The 15,693-nt window shown below is 47.6% G+C and overlaps 1 protein-coding gene across 1 annotated transcript in view; it reads left to right on the top strand.

Moving 5' to 3' along the window:
• Positions 1–3,414, top strand: part of DNAJB13 (DnaJ heat shock protein family (Hsp40) member B13) — a 42,692-nt gene extending 39,278 nt beyond the window's left edge. Inside the window, exon 8 of the mRNA XM_069203828.1 lies at positions 3,046–3,414. Coding sequence (XP_069059929.1) covers positions 3,046–3,199 — 154 coding nt within the window. The 3' untranslated portion in view covers positions 3,200–3,414. The remainder of the gene's footprint in view (positions 1–3,045) is intronic.
• The last annotated feature ends 12,279 nt before the right edge of the window (positions 3,415–15,693 follow it).

Below are 15,693 nucleotides of genomic sequence, written 5' to 3'. Positions count from 1 at the left end.
TATTAAAAGTCGGACAAGTTGTGAATAGAATTGAGATTAATTTATTCAATAAAAAATAAAGATACATTTATTTTTAATTTAAAAAGGATTACAATAATTATATAATAGGGACAATGTGTGTGGGTGAAACAGACATCTCTCGCTCTTACTTATTGTGTGTAAGTGACTTTGCAAATACTGCACAGCATAGATAGATCATGGAAGTAAACATAAGACATTACTTAGCGATATAAATTAGTAAGGCAGAGGTATCTCAACTAAACATTTTAAAAAGACATAAGACTCGAGAGAATAAAGAAGTACATGACTATTAAAGCATAAGAAAGACCTATTAGTCTGTGAAGAAAGTCTTAAACATAAACCTTTAGGTATTTACTCCATATTTTAATAAAAGCTGGTTTGTCAGCTGGAAACTATAGGTTGCCTTCTTAAGGGACCCCTGTGGGGTCTAGTTGTTCAAGCAGCCCTCTGTTTTCAGTTTGAGGTTATTTTTTCAGTTATTTAACACAATGTGTTTAAAAGTAACAGAGCCTTTTTAAAGCCATAGAGATCTTTCCATAGAGAATAAATCGTGTAGCTTTAACAACTCCATTGTTAGCGGTGCAGACCACTGCCTACTTCTATACCATATATGGGGGTTCACGCATAATGTTTCGGGTGAGAAAACTCAAACTCTGAATCACACAAAATATCCTAGATGAAGGCACCTGATCTTCAGAATGTGGCATAACATAAATCCAAAGGTGGATTGGGTTCTGGTGAAATAGTGACTGTTGTCATGAGCTTTACAGTCGACTCAAAGAGAGGCGACCTGTCAAAAAGAAGTCCTCATTGAAAAACACTGAGCTTGGCAGTTCCAGTGCTTGAGTTCAGTGACGCTGCCCAATTAAGAAAGTCTTCTGTCCTTCAGAGTGACTTCGTTCTGATGAGCTTCATGGCTATGATCAACTTTCCTACTTAGTTGAATATTGACCAGCAAGGCTAAAAGGGTTTTTTTTTCCCCCAAGAAGAGTCAGGTTGGCTTTCAGAGAGGGTTGAACAGGGTGAAGCTCAAAACTTGTTCTTATTACCTCCACTGCGGTGATGGTCGTTGCTTTCTCCGACTTGGAGAAGTGGTCTCTATGCTCCTGAGGCAAAGTGCAGGTCCTCTTGGGTTTGGTGGTGCATTTGCCAGTGCTGGAAATCCTGTAAGGTGTGGTTTTGCTGTTGCTTGTTTCTTGATTCGCATTGCTGCCTTGCCTCCTTTTCCGCTGTAGGACTGCCAGGTCCAAATAGTTTTTCTTTTTTTATACACCAATGTGTTTCCTTTCTGTTTAGAGGAATGTTTAATCATAAATGTATGTTCTGTAGGGACCATTTGGGGCACATCATGAGGCTGCTGTTTCAATAATTCATGTTCTGCTGTCATTTTCATTTGTGATTTATACCATTAAAGATGTAAATTATAAAAAACATTTAAGCTCCACGTTCGCACGCATATATCCCTAGACCTGGCACCACAAATCCATGGTAATACACGCACTTTGGGAGAAAATGACTCATGCAGGCCTCACTTAATGATTCACCTACAATAATAGTTACCTGGGCTGCCCATCCCATTTCTATTTGTTTTATAAAAATCCAGCTCAGAATCCTACTTTTCCCAGAAGCAAATAAAAGTGCCAACAAATAGGAGTTGTTTCGGCTGACCAGCATTAGTGAACAGACTGTGATGCTTCTTCAGAATAAATTCTATCTCTTCAATCATTACTTTAATGGCACAACCATCTCTGCCATTCATAGTGTGGAAATCTCTGATACTTTTAAGTGTCTTGATTTTTTTAACTTTTTTGGAATATGCTTACAAAATGCTTACAAGTACAAGCTGTTTTACTCTTGTGGTCAGAATCGCTTTCTCCTCTCCATTCAGAATTCTGAGCAGGGATCAGCTCTAATGTGGATGCACAACATGATTCATTCTGATAAAAAGGTGTTCTGTTGAATGGGTTTGAAGTTCATGAGATGGAAACAGCCAGTGCCAGCATAGTTTGGAATGTAGAGGCTCTTGAATGTGTCACTCCTTTCTACATTCTGAGCAAAAAAACAATCTTAACCATGCTCTTATAACACCACGCACTCATCCCATGCTGCTAAACACCACGCACTCATCCCATGCTCCTAAACACCACGCACTCATCCCATGCTCCTAAACACCACGCACTCATCCCATGCTCCTAAACACCACGCACTCATCCCATGCTCCTAAACACCACGCACTCATCCCATGCTCCTAAACACCACGCACTCATCCCATGCTCCTAAAGACCACGCACTCATCCCATGCTCTTAAACACTACGCACTCATCCCATGCCCCTAAACACCACGCACTCATCCCGTGCCCCTAAACACCACGCACTCATCCCGTGCTCCTAAACACCACGCACTCATCCCGTGCTCCTAAACACCACGCACTCATCCCATGCTCCTAAACACCACGCACTCATCCCATGCTCCTAAACACCACGCACTCATCCCATGCTCCTAAACACCACGCACTCATCCCATGTTCCTAAAGACCACGCACTCATCCCATGCTCTTAAACACTACGCACTCATCCCATGCTCCTAAACACCACCCACTCATCCCATGCTCCTAAAGACCACGCACTCATCCCATGCTCTTAAACACTACGCACTCATCCCATGCTCCTAAACACCACGCACTCATCCCATGCTCTTAAACACCACGCACTCATCCCATGCTCCTAAAGACAGAGTTCTGCAACCCCATGTCTGTAAATACTACACACTCCAACATCATACTTACAACACCACTCTCTCCAACAGGACACTGTCCAGCATTGTTATCTACCATACGTATCACCACATCCTAAAACACCAGACTCTCCAGCATCATAGTCTAGAACTGCCGCACGCTATAATGCCGCGACCTGTAACCGCAGACACTGGCCATCGTACTCTAGAACACCGCCCTCTCCAACACCATTTGTTTCAGGAAGGGGAAGCATTTCCTTGAATTGTAATGTGTGTTGTTATCCTTTCAGCCCCACATACAGCAAGGTGGTGCCAGGGGAAGGCATGCCTCTTTCCAAGGACCCCAACCAGAGGGGGAACCTCATCATCAAGTTTGACATTCAGTTCCCTGAGAAGCTGACCCCAGAGAAGAAGCAGCTGATACAACATGCCCTCCTGATGTGAGGGCAGCTACATGCAGGACATGGGTGATCCTCATTACAATACAAAAATCCTCTGGACTGTAGAGTTGCAGCTGTCATGTCACATGAATTGATACTGTTGATATTGTGATTAAATTTTACTTTGAAACAGAATTTTATATTTATACATTGTAAATGGTAGAAGACATATTTGACTAAGAGGGTCCACATACAATAAAAGGCCTATCTCTTCATCAATTCATTGTTTGTATTTTGCATCACCTCAAAATAAGAATTCTTGTCTCTAATATAATAACTGACATATACAGAGAGAAACATAATGTGTATTTCTTTTTGTATGGTTATTCCTGCACTCTTACTCCAGGTAATGTAGTAGGTTTGGGAGCAAGCAACCACTGGGAAAACTACTATATGGATTTCTGCAGTCAGCTAAAATCTATTCTTTTTTTTAGGACTTATGGATCTTTTCTATACTCTTGTTCATTGCTTGGGTGCATCTGTAGCACTTTATAAGTAATGTGGGATTGAGTTGAAGTCTGTTGGGGATTGGCTTAAATTAGATTGGATGCAATTAGACATTATTGGATGGGATGACCCGTTCAGTTTCGACAAAAGCTTCTAACAACTGGCTATGACAAAGCACTATAGCCCTCATTACGAGTCTGGCAGTCCTCAGACCGCCAGAATCGCAGTGGCAGTCTTACTGCTGCCGGGCCGGTGGTAAAGACTGCCATATTACGACTTTGGCGGTGTGGCTGAAGCCAAACCACCAAAAACCCGCTGGTACCGCCAGGGGTGTCAGACAGCCGGGCAGGAGGTGAGCACCTCTGGCCTGGCGGTAGCTGCAATACTGCCATCGGTATTATGACTTGGCAGACTGCCAGCATTTTTGTGGCGTTCACACCGCTACGAAAATGCTAGCGGTCATGCATCTCCATTCCTATTGTCGGCAGATACACCCCCACACGACCACACACCTAGATTCATGCACCCCCACTCACCCACGCATTCGCTTACATATACCCACTCACACCCAAACATGCACTTAGATATGCCCATTTACTCGCGCACACACACACTCAGACATACACTCACACGCACATAGACACACAACACCCCCCCCTAGGCATACATGCACACACACACACACACCCCCCCCACCCTCATTATTCATACAAACATGCAGACACCACTAACATTCACACAACCCCCCCACCCTCCCATCCCCCCTCCTTTCGGATGATCAACTTACCTGCTTCGGCGAGGTGACCGTATGGGAGGGGACTGGCAGCGCACCGCCGTGCAGGAAACCGCCACACCGTATTAAGGATAGTAATATGGCGGGCAGAGTCCTGTTGGCGTGGCGGTGCCGGCGGTGGAAACCGCCTCTATTACAGCGTCAGCCAGGCTGACGGTGTCGGATTTCCACACAAAATTGGTCAGAAACTGTCATGATGTCATAATATGGCAGTGTTTTGGCGCCTGCGGCGGTCTTCCGAAAAGACCACCAAAGTCGTAATCAGCACCTATGTCACTGTATTTCACACAGGAAACATAAAATCCCCACATGAATCAGTAGTAATAAGGTGATGTTTTGCCTAGTGAATGAAATGATTGTATGTCAGTGTGTCCGATGCCTGTTAAATTGTGGTGCTTGATAATGTGGCTCTACCTGCAGGAGTCAAGGAATCAACTTATGAGCAACATAGTTCATGGCCTCCAAAGACCAATCTCACATTGCCCTTTCTCTTAGAAAAGGATGAGTAGATCTCCCATCACATGATCTTCCTTGACATTACAGTCACTGCCTATTTGGTGGATGTAAAAATATATTTTCAAAGAGTATTTTCATTCTGGAAAATGATCTTGTCTAGAAAACATGATTAAAGGAGGCTATATTTAGAATCCTATTAGAATCACCTATTTGGAGTATATTACGTTTTGCTTAACTCAGTCTCCCGATCCCTGCCACCTCAATCTGATTGATAGTTCTACCTGCAGATTCCTCCTTATATCTTGAATCCACTCCAGGTGCCAGACTAGATCTAGAAATTATGAAATTGCTCTCTGGTGCCAGAAGGTGGCCAAGTGGCTCCCACTCAGCTGCTGCCTCCTCAGATATGATGTCATAGAGCCATAAATGACACCGCGCAGTGCTCTGACATCAGCTGATTTTTATTCTGTGCCCTTCAACATTGATCCAGATTTCTCTGCACTGTAGCTTTATTCAAAAATTGTTGTTAAGTGCATTTCGGGAATATGCCACCTCTGACAGGCGCAGGTTTCCAACGGGCCCTCCCTGGCTCAACCGGAGGCCTATTTTGGATTCCCGGGGCCTACGCTTTTAGGGCGTTGAATCTGTAATGAGATATTACTTTCTGGGCTGCCATGTTTGCTATATGAATGCCAGTGTATGGTCCCTCAAGTTTTATGGCACATTGTTTCACCATTCCAACAGTTCTTTCCTTAATTTGTCTAGTTGTGTGTTCCTCACTATGAAACTACTGTGTCCTCTAGAGGGAAATTCCAGTCCATTTGAGTAAGTGGTCAAAACTGCTGACTTCAGAGAACGTGATCAGACAGGATGCTACTTCTGACGTTTTCTTGGTTCCCCCGAAGAACAGGGTTTCACGTTCCCGTCTGGGTCTTCATAACCTGAAGTCTGTTCTTCAAGATGTGTTCATGACATGGTCCTCTGCGTAGGCTTCTATTCAGGGACTTGAAGACAGTATTGTATCACTCGCCCCGAAGAGAGTGGTTACAATATACTGGTCCTCTAGTGAACCTGGTGATTCTGTGCAATGGGGGGCTTGGCTACATTCCGTATTAACTTTCAGGTGGGCAGTTCGCCTCATCTTTGATACCTTCTGTCTGCACTATGGCCATATTGGTGGTTGCAACACATCTTTATTGCCAGGTATGTGTTTTCCAGACCTTGTGGTCTGGCAACTAGGACTGGTTCACTCCAGCAGGCATCAAATCTTCTACAGGTATCTATTGTGCTGCTGGATCTTGATTTTCAGAAGCTACATGAGTCTGCAATACTTTGTCTTCTTCCAGGTAGCTTTAGGCACGACCTCTCCATGACTCTCCTTCTGCACAGAGTTTATGCTCTTTGTATTTGTAAGCCATAGTGAAAGCATTGGTCTCCAGATTTCGATGGCTGGGTGTCTTACTACCATTTGTACCAATGGCTCACCACCATGGCCTTCTTTGGCTTCACATTGCTGGTGGCTGCGAGTGGCATCTTCACCTGAAGATCAGTTTCATTGTTGTCCTGCAGAGCATCTATTCGATGGAGCTTTATCTTTTGCAAAAAAAAGTCTTTACTGCATCCTTCTGTTGCCCCTGCGGGGTCTACAGAGAACACATTTGTACTGTGATGGGACTGACAACTTATTCTCATGATTTTTGGGGTTTCATCGGGGTTGGTGGATGCAGACCTGCTGTGCCCGCTCTGTGTCCCCAGTTTATATTTTACCCATTAGATCCTGCCCAGTGAGCGCCACCCAGGGTTCCTCAGCCAGTTTACTGACTCATTAACTCTTCTTGTGCCTGCTGGTCCATCCTACATATTTTGGATCCGGTTCATTGCTTCTGACCTGCATGTTTTGTCTGGAGCTGCTTTGACTTATCTTCGAATCCTGAGTACTGTTGGTGTATAGTACTCTGCTCTTGTGCTTCCAGGCAAGACCGTTTGGCAGCAACATCCCATCTGGCTGCAAGTTCCTAAGCCATCATTTGTTGCTAAGAGCGTGGCCGGAAAGAACTGAAAAGAAACCCTTAAAGAAGTAATGATCTCTTCAATTAAAGGGGTCCGTCCTGCCAAACCCCTGGCAGAACTGTTCGCCTTAGGATATTTGCAAATGGGTGCCGACCGTCCTCATTTATGATAGAAGAGTCAAGATATTTATTCTCAGGGAACATACTTTTTCTGTCTCATAAACATGAGGAAGTTAGAAAGTTACATTCTGAAATGGATTGAACTGGAGAAGGGCAAGGGGCTTTCCAAAGTCCACCTTAAGGCGTGTGAGAGGTTTGTCCCACCAGCACATTCATACACCCAGTGCCTGCTTTCTACCAGCAAAGGTGAAAGCAGACTCCCAGGAGCAGAGCAAGGCAACACCCATCAGCAACGTCGAGACAATGGTGCAGTCACTGCCTCCAACACCCAGTACCTGGAGGAAGTACATCTCATCATCTTCTGGCGTGGCGGATCAGGTCAAGACGGATGAATGGTGGATCTTGTACAGACAGATTACAAACTCAGATTTTGAACTTGCCCATGTGGCCTTCTACCCAGGGCATGATCCTTTCTTCCTGGACCAGATGGTGCACGAAGTAAATACTCTGTTTGGGAACAGGGTAGCCAGGAGAATATAGTGCTGATATTTTTTGGTCCTAGGCATATAGGCTCAAATGAAATCACAAGACTAAACAAATCAAAGGAGAACATTTCAGGATGCCTACTCTCCCCCAAGTAACAGCAATGTAGTTGGGTGTTCATCCATAATCCGATCGCTAAGAGCCAGAGGAAGTTCCTGTGGTTCTAGACCAACAACCAGCACAGATGGCAGGACTTCATTCTGACCTGGGATTTGCCGAGTTGTAAAGACAAGACCCTGTTCGATAAGCTGGAATATGTACTGTGTAAGGCGAATAACTACAAAGGCTTCCGGGACTACATCAGCAGTCTGTGGATGGGTAAGACCCCTTTACCCAAGCATCAAACATTCTGATGGTAGTGCAGCACAGCACAGGGAGGCGCATAGGTTAATATGGGTGCATCATTTTAACGCTTGCTCTGAGCAGGTGTTAAAAATGACGGAAAAAAATGGGGCAGTGAAATGTTGTAAATTTCACTGCGCCATTTTTTCGGGCGTCCCTGTGGGGGGAATGCCCCCCCCCTTGCCTACATTATGCCTGACGCAGGTATAATGTGGCACAATGCATGCATTGCGCCACTTTGTAAATATGGTGCAGGGAAATTGACTCCTTAACGCCACATTAACAGTAAAAAAATTATGCAAAAAGCTTGTAAATATGCCCCATAGTCTTTCATGACCTCCATCCTCCCGACCCCAACTTCTCCATAAGAGATCTCTCCATACCCTTGATGTGAAGAGAACCCAAAGGTACTACACTGATCAGACGACATACACACACACGAGTCAAAACAGTTGTTGGTGGCTCTACAATAGTACGTTGGATTGACACTGTGATGCTTTAGAAAGGGGCCTACTTCTGTTCTAATTAGAAATACACCAAATGAACTGTAAACACCCCTACATAGCATAACTCAACCAAATGCGACTCAAAAACTGATGTTTTGATGTGTCAGGCCTCTGCTCAAATTGTTTGCGTGACGTTTACCCGTCTTCTCACTATTCGTCTAGTGTACTTTCCTCTGGCACTGAAGAACCAGCATGCTGTCTTATTCGTAGGTTTATTCAAATGAAAGATCATCTAATGATGGTAAAGCAAAGGTGGTGTGTTATACTAGTTCACCGGCAGCTTTCTTCTTCGATTCATAAACAATCCCATCTTCATGTTCACTGGGGTGTATAGCAGGAAATTGAGGTTCAGCTCATTCAGATTTTTGTGTCAAACTGAACTGCATAGTTGACACTTCTGAGCATTCGGGGACAGTGGAGCTCCTGGATCCCCTGAAGGAGCAGTGACAAAACTAACACAAGAAGGTGATGCTCACAAGACCAATTCTCTGTCCTTCCCGTTCAAAGGGGATTCTGGTTTTTCCAGTTGCACTTAGTTTATTTTGCAAAATGGACTATAAATCTATTCGATAATAGTGCAGGAACTGTTGCCTACCTCTGTTAGGTTCCTTTCAGAACTTAAACTTTTACCTATGGGAATGTGTTCTGCGTTCCAACTCTAGGCAGAAATATTCTTGTAGGAAAGTCACTCTTTTTGGCATGGTTACCCCCACTTTTTGCCTGTTTATCAGTATGTTTAGACTGCCTTCACCAGGATCCCCATAACCAAGGCCCCTGTGAGGATGCTCTCTCCTCCAAAATTGGTTGCCTTGGTACCCTTTTCACCCCACAATTAGCATACTGGTGTACCCCTACGTGGGTACCCAGGGCATTGGTACACCAGGGGTCCCTTGTGGGCTGCAGCATGTATAAACCGCCCATGCAAACTATGTCTGCAGGCCTGCCATTGCAGCCTGTGTGAAAAGGTGCATGTACCCTTTCACTGTGGGTCACTGCACCAGGTCACTGTACGTCACCCCTATGGTAGGCTCTCCAAGCCCAGAGTGCAGGGTCCTGAGTGTGTGAGGGCACCCCTGCATGAGCAGAGGTGCCCCTACAAACTCCAGGTCCAATGCACTGGACTTTGTAAGTACAGGGAAGCCATTTTACCTGTGTACTGGCCACTGGCCTGTGGTCCAGCTACATAATGGTAACTCCAACCCTAGGCATGTTTGGTATCAAACATGTCGGAATCATACCCAAATACTAATGCCAGTATTGGTGGCATGATTCCATGCACTCTGGGGGGCTCCTTAAAGGACCCTTTCAGGGTTTGCGAGCAACCCGCACTGCTGCAGCCCCTCAGGCAGGTTTCTGCCCTCTGCTGCTTGAGCAGCTCAGGCAGGGGAATCAGAACAAAGGATTTCCTGTGGGAGAGGGAGGCAACACCGTCTCCCTTGGAAATAGGTGTTACAAGTCTGGGAAGAGGGGTAGCCTCCCCAGGCCACTGGTTTGCTTTGAAGGGCACATTTTATTACCTCCTGGAATAAACCAGTTTGCACCAGTCCAGGGACCCCCTGGGTGAAACTGGACAAAGAAAAGGGGAAAGACCACTCCCCTGTCCATCAACACCTCAGGGGTGGTGCCCAGAGCGCCTCCAGGTGGCCACTAGATTCTGCCATCTTGAAAACAGGATTGCAGACGCCCCGGGGAGCATCTGAGTGGCCAGGTCAGGCAGGTGACATCAGTGACCCCATCTGATAGGTGGTCACCATGGAAAGTGACCAAGCCCCCTGTTAGAGCTATTTAGGGACTTCGGTGCGGGTGGGTGCCAGATTTGGCTTGCAAGATTCCACCAAGACTCCTCTTCATTGACCTCTTCTGCTCCTGGCCACCGAAACTGCAACTGGACACTTCAGGAACCAACAAGACAGCAACTCCCAAGATGACCTCGCCTTGCAACATTGTTCCCGGCTCCTTCCAGTAACTGCAACTTCTGATGGATACAACTACCTGTGGATTCCTCACCTATTGAATACTCCCATTGCGCCAGCTTTCGACGGAAATCTTCTTCCTAGCTTCTGCACGTCGACGAGGACGTCATAATTGCCCACGTGACGCCGTCTGACGTCATTCAGGCAATAAGAGGTCCTCGCCGACGTGCCGACGTCAGTTCCCTTTTTTCCGTGCCATTCGAAACGGTTATCTTCGAGGGAGCTACTTTTGCTGTTCGACAGTTACATTGTGTTTTTGGCTATTTTTACTTTGAGACATTACAATGTCGCAAAGAAAGTCAGGATTCAAGCCCTGCCGAGAGTGTGGAGGCAAAATAACGGTAACAGACCCACATTCTGACTGTTTGTGGTGTCTGAGTTCCGACCACGATGTTGACAAGTGCGATTCTTGTCAACATATGAATCGGAAGGCCCTGAAAGAACGTGAGGCCAAACTTTTTCTTGCAAAATCAAAGAAGAAGGAGAAAAGACGTCACCGAAAGTCGTCGTCACCGAAGTCACATCGGCGTCATCGGGACTCCCGGCGCCGTCGAGAATCTCGGCGCCGGTTAAGCAGGGAGAGGTCTCGATCAAGGTCACCATCGACTCGACGTCGGAAGACTTGGGAAGTTAGTCCCATTGTCTCTCCCCAGCCGACGATGCCGTTACCTTCTCCGGCTTCACTGACTTCGCCCATGTCATCGGTTAATCCTCCATCAGTGTTCGAGGTTCCACAGCCTCAGGTGTTTTCTCCGTCTATGCAGACGTCGAGAACGGCGTCAATGTCGCCTTCGAACCAGGCACCTCAGTACCCGGCTTTCCCGGCCCCTGGAGCTTATAGTACCGCATTCTTGAATGCGATGTTCTCCATCTTCCAACAGATGGCTCCAGGTGGTGGACTGGCTGGTCCTTCAGGCCCTTTGGCCTTCAACATGGGTGCTCCGGCTCCTCTTCGACCGGCACCCTTTATGCCCTTTCTTCCCCTGGGAAATGTGGGCTCGGCGCCGGTATCTGCTCCGGTGGCTTCGGCTCCTGTGGCTTCGGCGTCTCAGCCAGCGACGCCGACTAGACCTCCTCCGACTCCAGAACAGTCTTCGCTCCGTCATGCTCCACGTTCGGTGCCGAAGAAAACCATGGCATTGTTAGACCTGGCGTCTGACGGATCCGAGGATCGGCGTCAAGCTTCGACGTCTGCTGATGCCATGTCGACGCCGAGGATAGAGGAGAGACTGCATTCGAGGAGGCTTGCTCTTCGCCTCCTTGAAGAACAGGAATACCGGAGACAAGCATTGGATGAAGGGGAAATTGAGGACGCTTGTGAGGGTCTCCATGGCTTGGACACTGCTAGTGGCCTGGACACCTCCCCTGATTGGGACTTGTCATCACCTGGGGAGTACACAGAGGAGGCAGCCTCTTTTCATTCAGTCATTAGAAAGGCGGCTGACTTTCTGGACCTCCCTTTGCCAGTGACTGAAGCCAAGCCTAACATCTTGACGGAAGTGTTGCATCCTGCCTCTACATCTGCAGAGCCACTTTTGCCTTTCAATGAGGCTCTACTGGACCCTATTATGGAAGTCTGGAAGAAGCTGGTGTCTTTTTCAGCCGTGAATAGATCTGTGGCTAGGAGGTATCGGGTTGCACCGGCTGATCCAGGCTTTCTTTCCAGGCATCCAACACCTGAAAGCCTGGTGGTTCAGGCTTCGTGCTCAGCTCGATCTGCTCCTGGGTCCTTTCCAGCTGTGCCCTCGGATAGAGACTCTAAAAAGATGGACATGTCATTGAAGAAGATTTTCTCGTCATGTAGCATGGCTTTGAAGTCCACCAACGCTACATCCATCTTAGGGAGATACATTTACGCCCTGATGGACGAGATTAAATCGACGCACACAGAGGTTCCTCAGGAATTATTGGGCCTGGTCTCTGATGCTCAGGCAGCAGCAACCCAGGTTATTCAATCTGGGTTGGATACATCTGACTCGGTTGCTAGAGCAATGGGCACTGCTGTGGCTACGAGGAGGCAGGCCTGGCTTCGTAGCTCTGGTTTTTCCTCTGATGTGCAATCGACCCTCTTGGACCTTCCGTTTGATGGTGACAAGCTTTTCGGCGCCAAGGCGGATTCGGCCTTAGAAAGGTTCAAGGAGAGTAGGGCCACTGCCAAGTCGTTGGGCTTGCAAGCCACTTCTTCGGCTTCCTCCAGATTTTTTAGGAGGTTTTGAGGATTTGGTCGTGCTTCCTCCTCCTCCTTTCGAGGAAAATTCCAGCAACCCACCTCTGCTCTCTCCTATAGATCTTCCAGAGGGAGGGGTAGGGTCCGTACCAGGGGAGCCACTCAGCAGCACTCTGCCTCTTCCTTATCCTCTGGAGGGGTGCAGCATGGGAAGCAGCCTTAGGCTTCCGCCAATTCCTTCTCACTCCACTCCTGTAGGGGGGAGGTAACTGAATTTTCGCCACAAGTGGGAGGTCATAACATCAGACTCCTGGGTTACCAGCATTGTGAGAAAAGGCTATACCCTACCCTTTCGGGAGTTTCTGCCACCCCATCCCACCCCGTCCTTCCTATTGTTCAAAAGAACACCTCCTGTTGCTAGAACAGGAGGTTCAAGTCCTCCTTTCAAAGGGCGCGGTGGAGTTGGTTCCAGAGCAGGAAAGGGGTCAGGGTTGTTACTCGAGATACTTCCTGATTCCCAAGAAGGATGGTCGGTTGAGGCCAATCCTTGACCTGAGGATCTTGAATTGGTTTCTCAAACAGGAAAAGTTCAAGATGCTGACCCTAGCTCAGGTGCTTTTGGCGCTGAACAATGGAGATTGGATGGTGTCTGTCGACTTGCAGGATGCTTACTTTCATATCCCGATACTCAAGTCGCACAGGAAGTATCTCCGGTTTGTGGTGGGGTCGCAGCACTATCAGTTTGCGGTCCTCCTGTTTGGTCTTACTTCAGCACCTCGAGTCTTCACGAAGGTGATGTCGGTGGTTGCAGCGGAGCTCAGAAGGAAGGGGATAGCAGTATTTCCTCATCTGGACGACTGGTTGATCAAAGCCAAGTCTCCGGAGCTCGTGTTGCATCACCTTCAGTCGACTACTCAGTTGTTGTTCGACCTGGGTTTTTCGGTGAACGTGCCCAAATCACACCTAGAGCCCTCTCAGCGCCTCCTGTTCATAGGGGCAGTACTGGATACAACATTGAATCGAGCCTTTCCTCCGCCTCAGCGGATTCAGGACATTCAGGCGTTGGTTCCAGTGTTTCGAAGTGGAGCGGTTATTCCGGTCCTCAAGGTCCTACGCCTGCTCGGCCTGTTTGCTTCTTGCATACTGTGGGTCACTCACGCTCGCTGGCACATGAGAGCTCTTCAGTGGTGCCTCCGAAGGCAGTGGTCTCAACACAAAGGAGATCTCCAAGGTTCGGTGAGAATCTCCAGAGATGCTGCCACGGATTTGAAATGGTGGATTGCAGACGGCAATCTTACCCGAGGAAGGCCGTTCTCGCAAGCTCCGCCTGTGGCCACGGTAATAACAGATGCTTCCACTCTAGGGTGGGGAGCTCATCTGGGGGACCTGGAGATCAAGGGTCTTTGGACTCCAGTAGAACAGATGTTTCATATAAATCTGTTGGAGTTGTGGGCTGTATGGCTGGCTCTCAAGGCCTTTCTCCCATCCCTTCGCGGTCAGTCGGTTCAGGTCCTGACGGACAACACTACCGCGATGTAGTATATAAACAAACAGGGAGGAGTAGGGTCGTACCTTCTCTGCAGAGAAGCTCTACGGCTATGGTCCTGGGCAAAGGACCATCAGATTTGCTTGGTAGCAAATCATCTGGCCGGAGTCTTGAACGTACGTGCGGACAGTATCAGTCGCCATTTCTCGGCCGAGCACGAGTGGCGTCTCCATCCGGATCAGGTCCGTCTAATCTTCCAGATGTGGGGGTTTCCTCAGATAGATCTGTTTGCCACTCGCGAGAACTCGCACTGCCCGTTATTCTGCAGCTTCCAGTATCCGGGACAAGGAGCATTGGGGGACGCGTTTCAGATGACCTGGTGCGACCAGTTGCTTTACGCGTTTCCCCCCATACCCTTGATTCCTCGAGTTTTGAGGAAAATACGCCAAGACCGGGCCCAAGTCATCTTAATAGCTCCGGATTGGCCAAGGAGGGTATGGTACACAGACCTTCTCCAACTCTCACTGTGCCATACGCTCCGTCTCCCTCTCAGGGCAGACCTCCTCTCGAAGTCGCAGGGGCAGGTTTTACACCCCCACCTCCAGACCCTGCACCTTCATGCCTGGAGATTGAACGGGGCAACCTGAGTTCCTTTTCTCTCCCGCCTGATGTACTGGATGTTATCTTATTGGCCAGGCGACACTCCACTAAATCTATCTACGCTAATAGGTGGGCTAAAATTGTGATTTGGTTTGGAGAGAGGCAAATTGATCCCTTACGTGCTCACTTACCAGATATCTTGTCTTTTGCATTGTCTCTGGCACAGAGGGGTTGTGCAGTGGCTACGGTTAAGGGATATTTATCTGCCCTGTCAGCCTTTCTATGTCTTCCGGACCAGCCTTTTCTATTCAAATCCCCTATAGTACTTAGATTTTTAAAAGGTCTTATAAACAAATTTCCTCCCACTCCTTTCATTATGCCTCAGTGGGATTTAAATCTGGTTCTGACTTTTCTTATGGGTTCCCCGTTTGAGCCTATGCATTCTTGCCCCTTAAGGTTATTGGTCCTAAAGACGGTTTTCCTGGTTGCAATTACCTCCGCAAGGACAGTGAGTGAGCTGCAGGCTCTATCTGTAAAACCCCCTTAAACATCTTTTTATGGGGATAAGGTGGTGTTGAGGACCAAGGCTGCTTTCCTACCGAAAGGTTGTTTCACCCTTTCATATGGCCCAAACGATTACTCTTTCCACGTTTTATCCTCCGCCTCATCCTTCAAAAGAAGAAGAGAGACTACACCGCTTAGACCCGAGGAGAGCGCTAAGCTTTTTTGTGGACAGAACGAAGGATTTCAGGCTGGAGGATCAGCTCTTTATCGGGTGCGTGGGAAAGAGGAGACGAAAGGCAGTCCACAAGAGAACACTCTCCAGGTGGGTCATTCTTTGCATTAAAATGTGTTACTCTTTAGCAAAGAAGGAACCCCCTGATGGTATAAGAGCTCATTCCACCAGAGCTAAGTTGGCCTCTTCGGCCTTGGCTAGGGGTGTTCCTGTGGTCGACATCTGCAAGGCCGCAACTTGGTCATCCCTCCACACTTTTGCGAAGCATTACTGCTTGGACTCTGAGGTTAGGAGGGATGGCCATTTTGCACGGTCAGTGC

This window comes from Pleurodeles waltl, chromosome 8 (assembly GCF_031143425.1).
Source record: "Pleurodeles waltl isolate 20211129_DDA chromosome 8, aPleWal1.hap1.20221129, whole genome shotgun sequence".
Taxonomy (NCBI): domain Eukaryota; kingdom Metazoa; phylum Chordata; class Amphibia; order Caudata; family Salamandridae; genus Pleurodeles; species Pleurodeles waltl.
The sequence above is the reverse complement of the archived record's forward strand: the minus strand, read 5'-3'. Positions and strand labels throughout refer to the sequence as shown.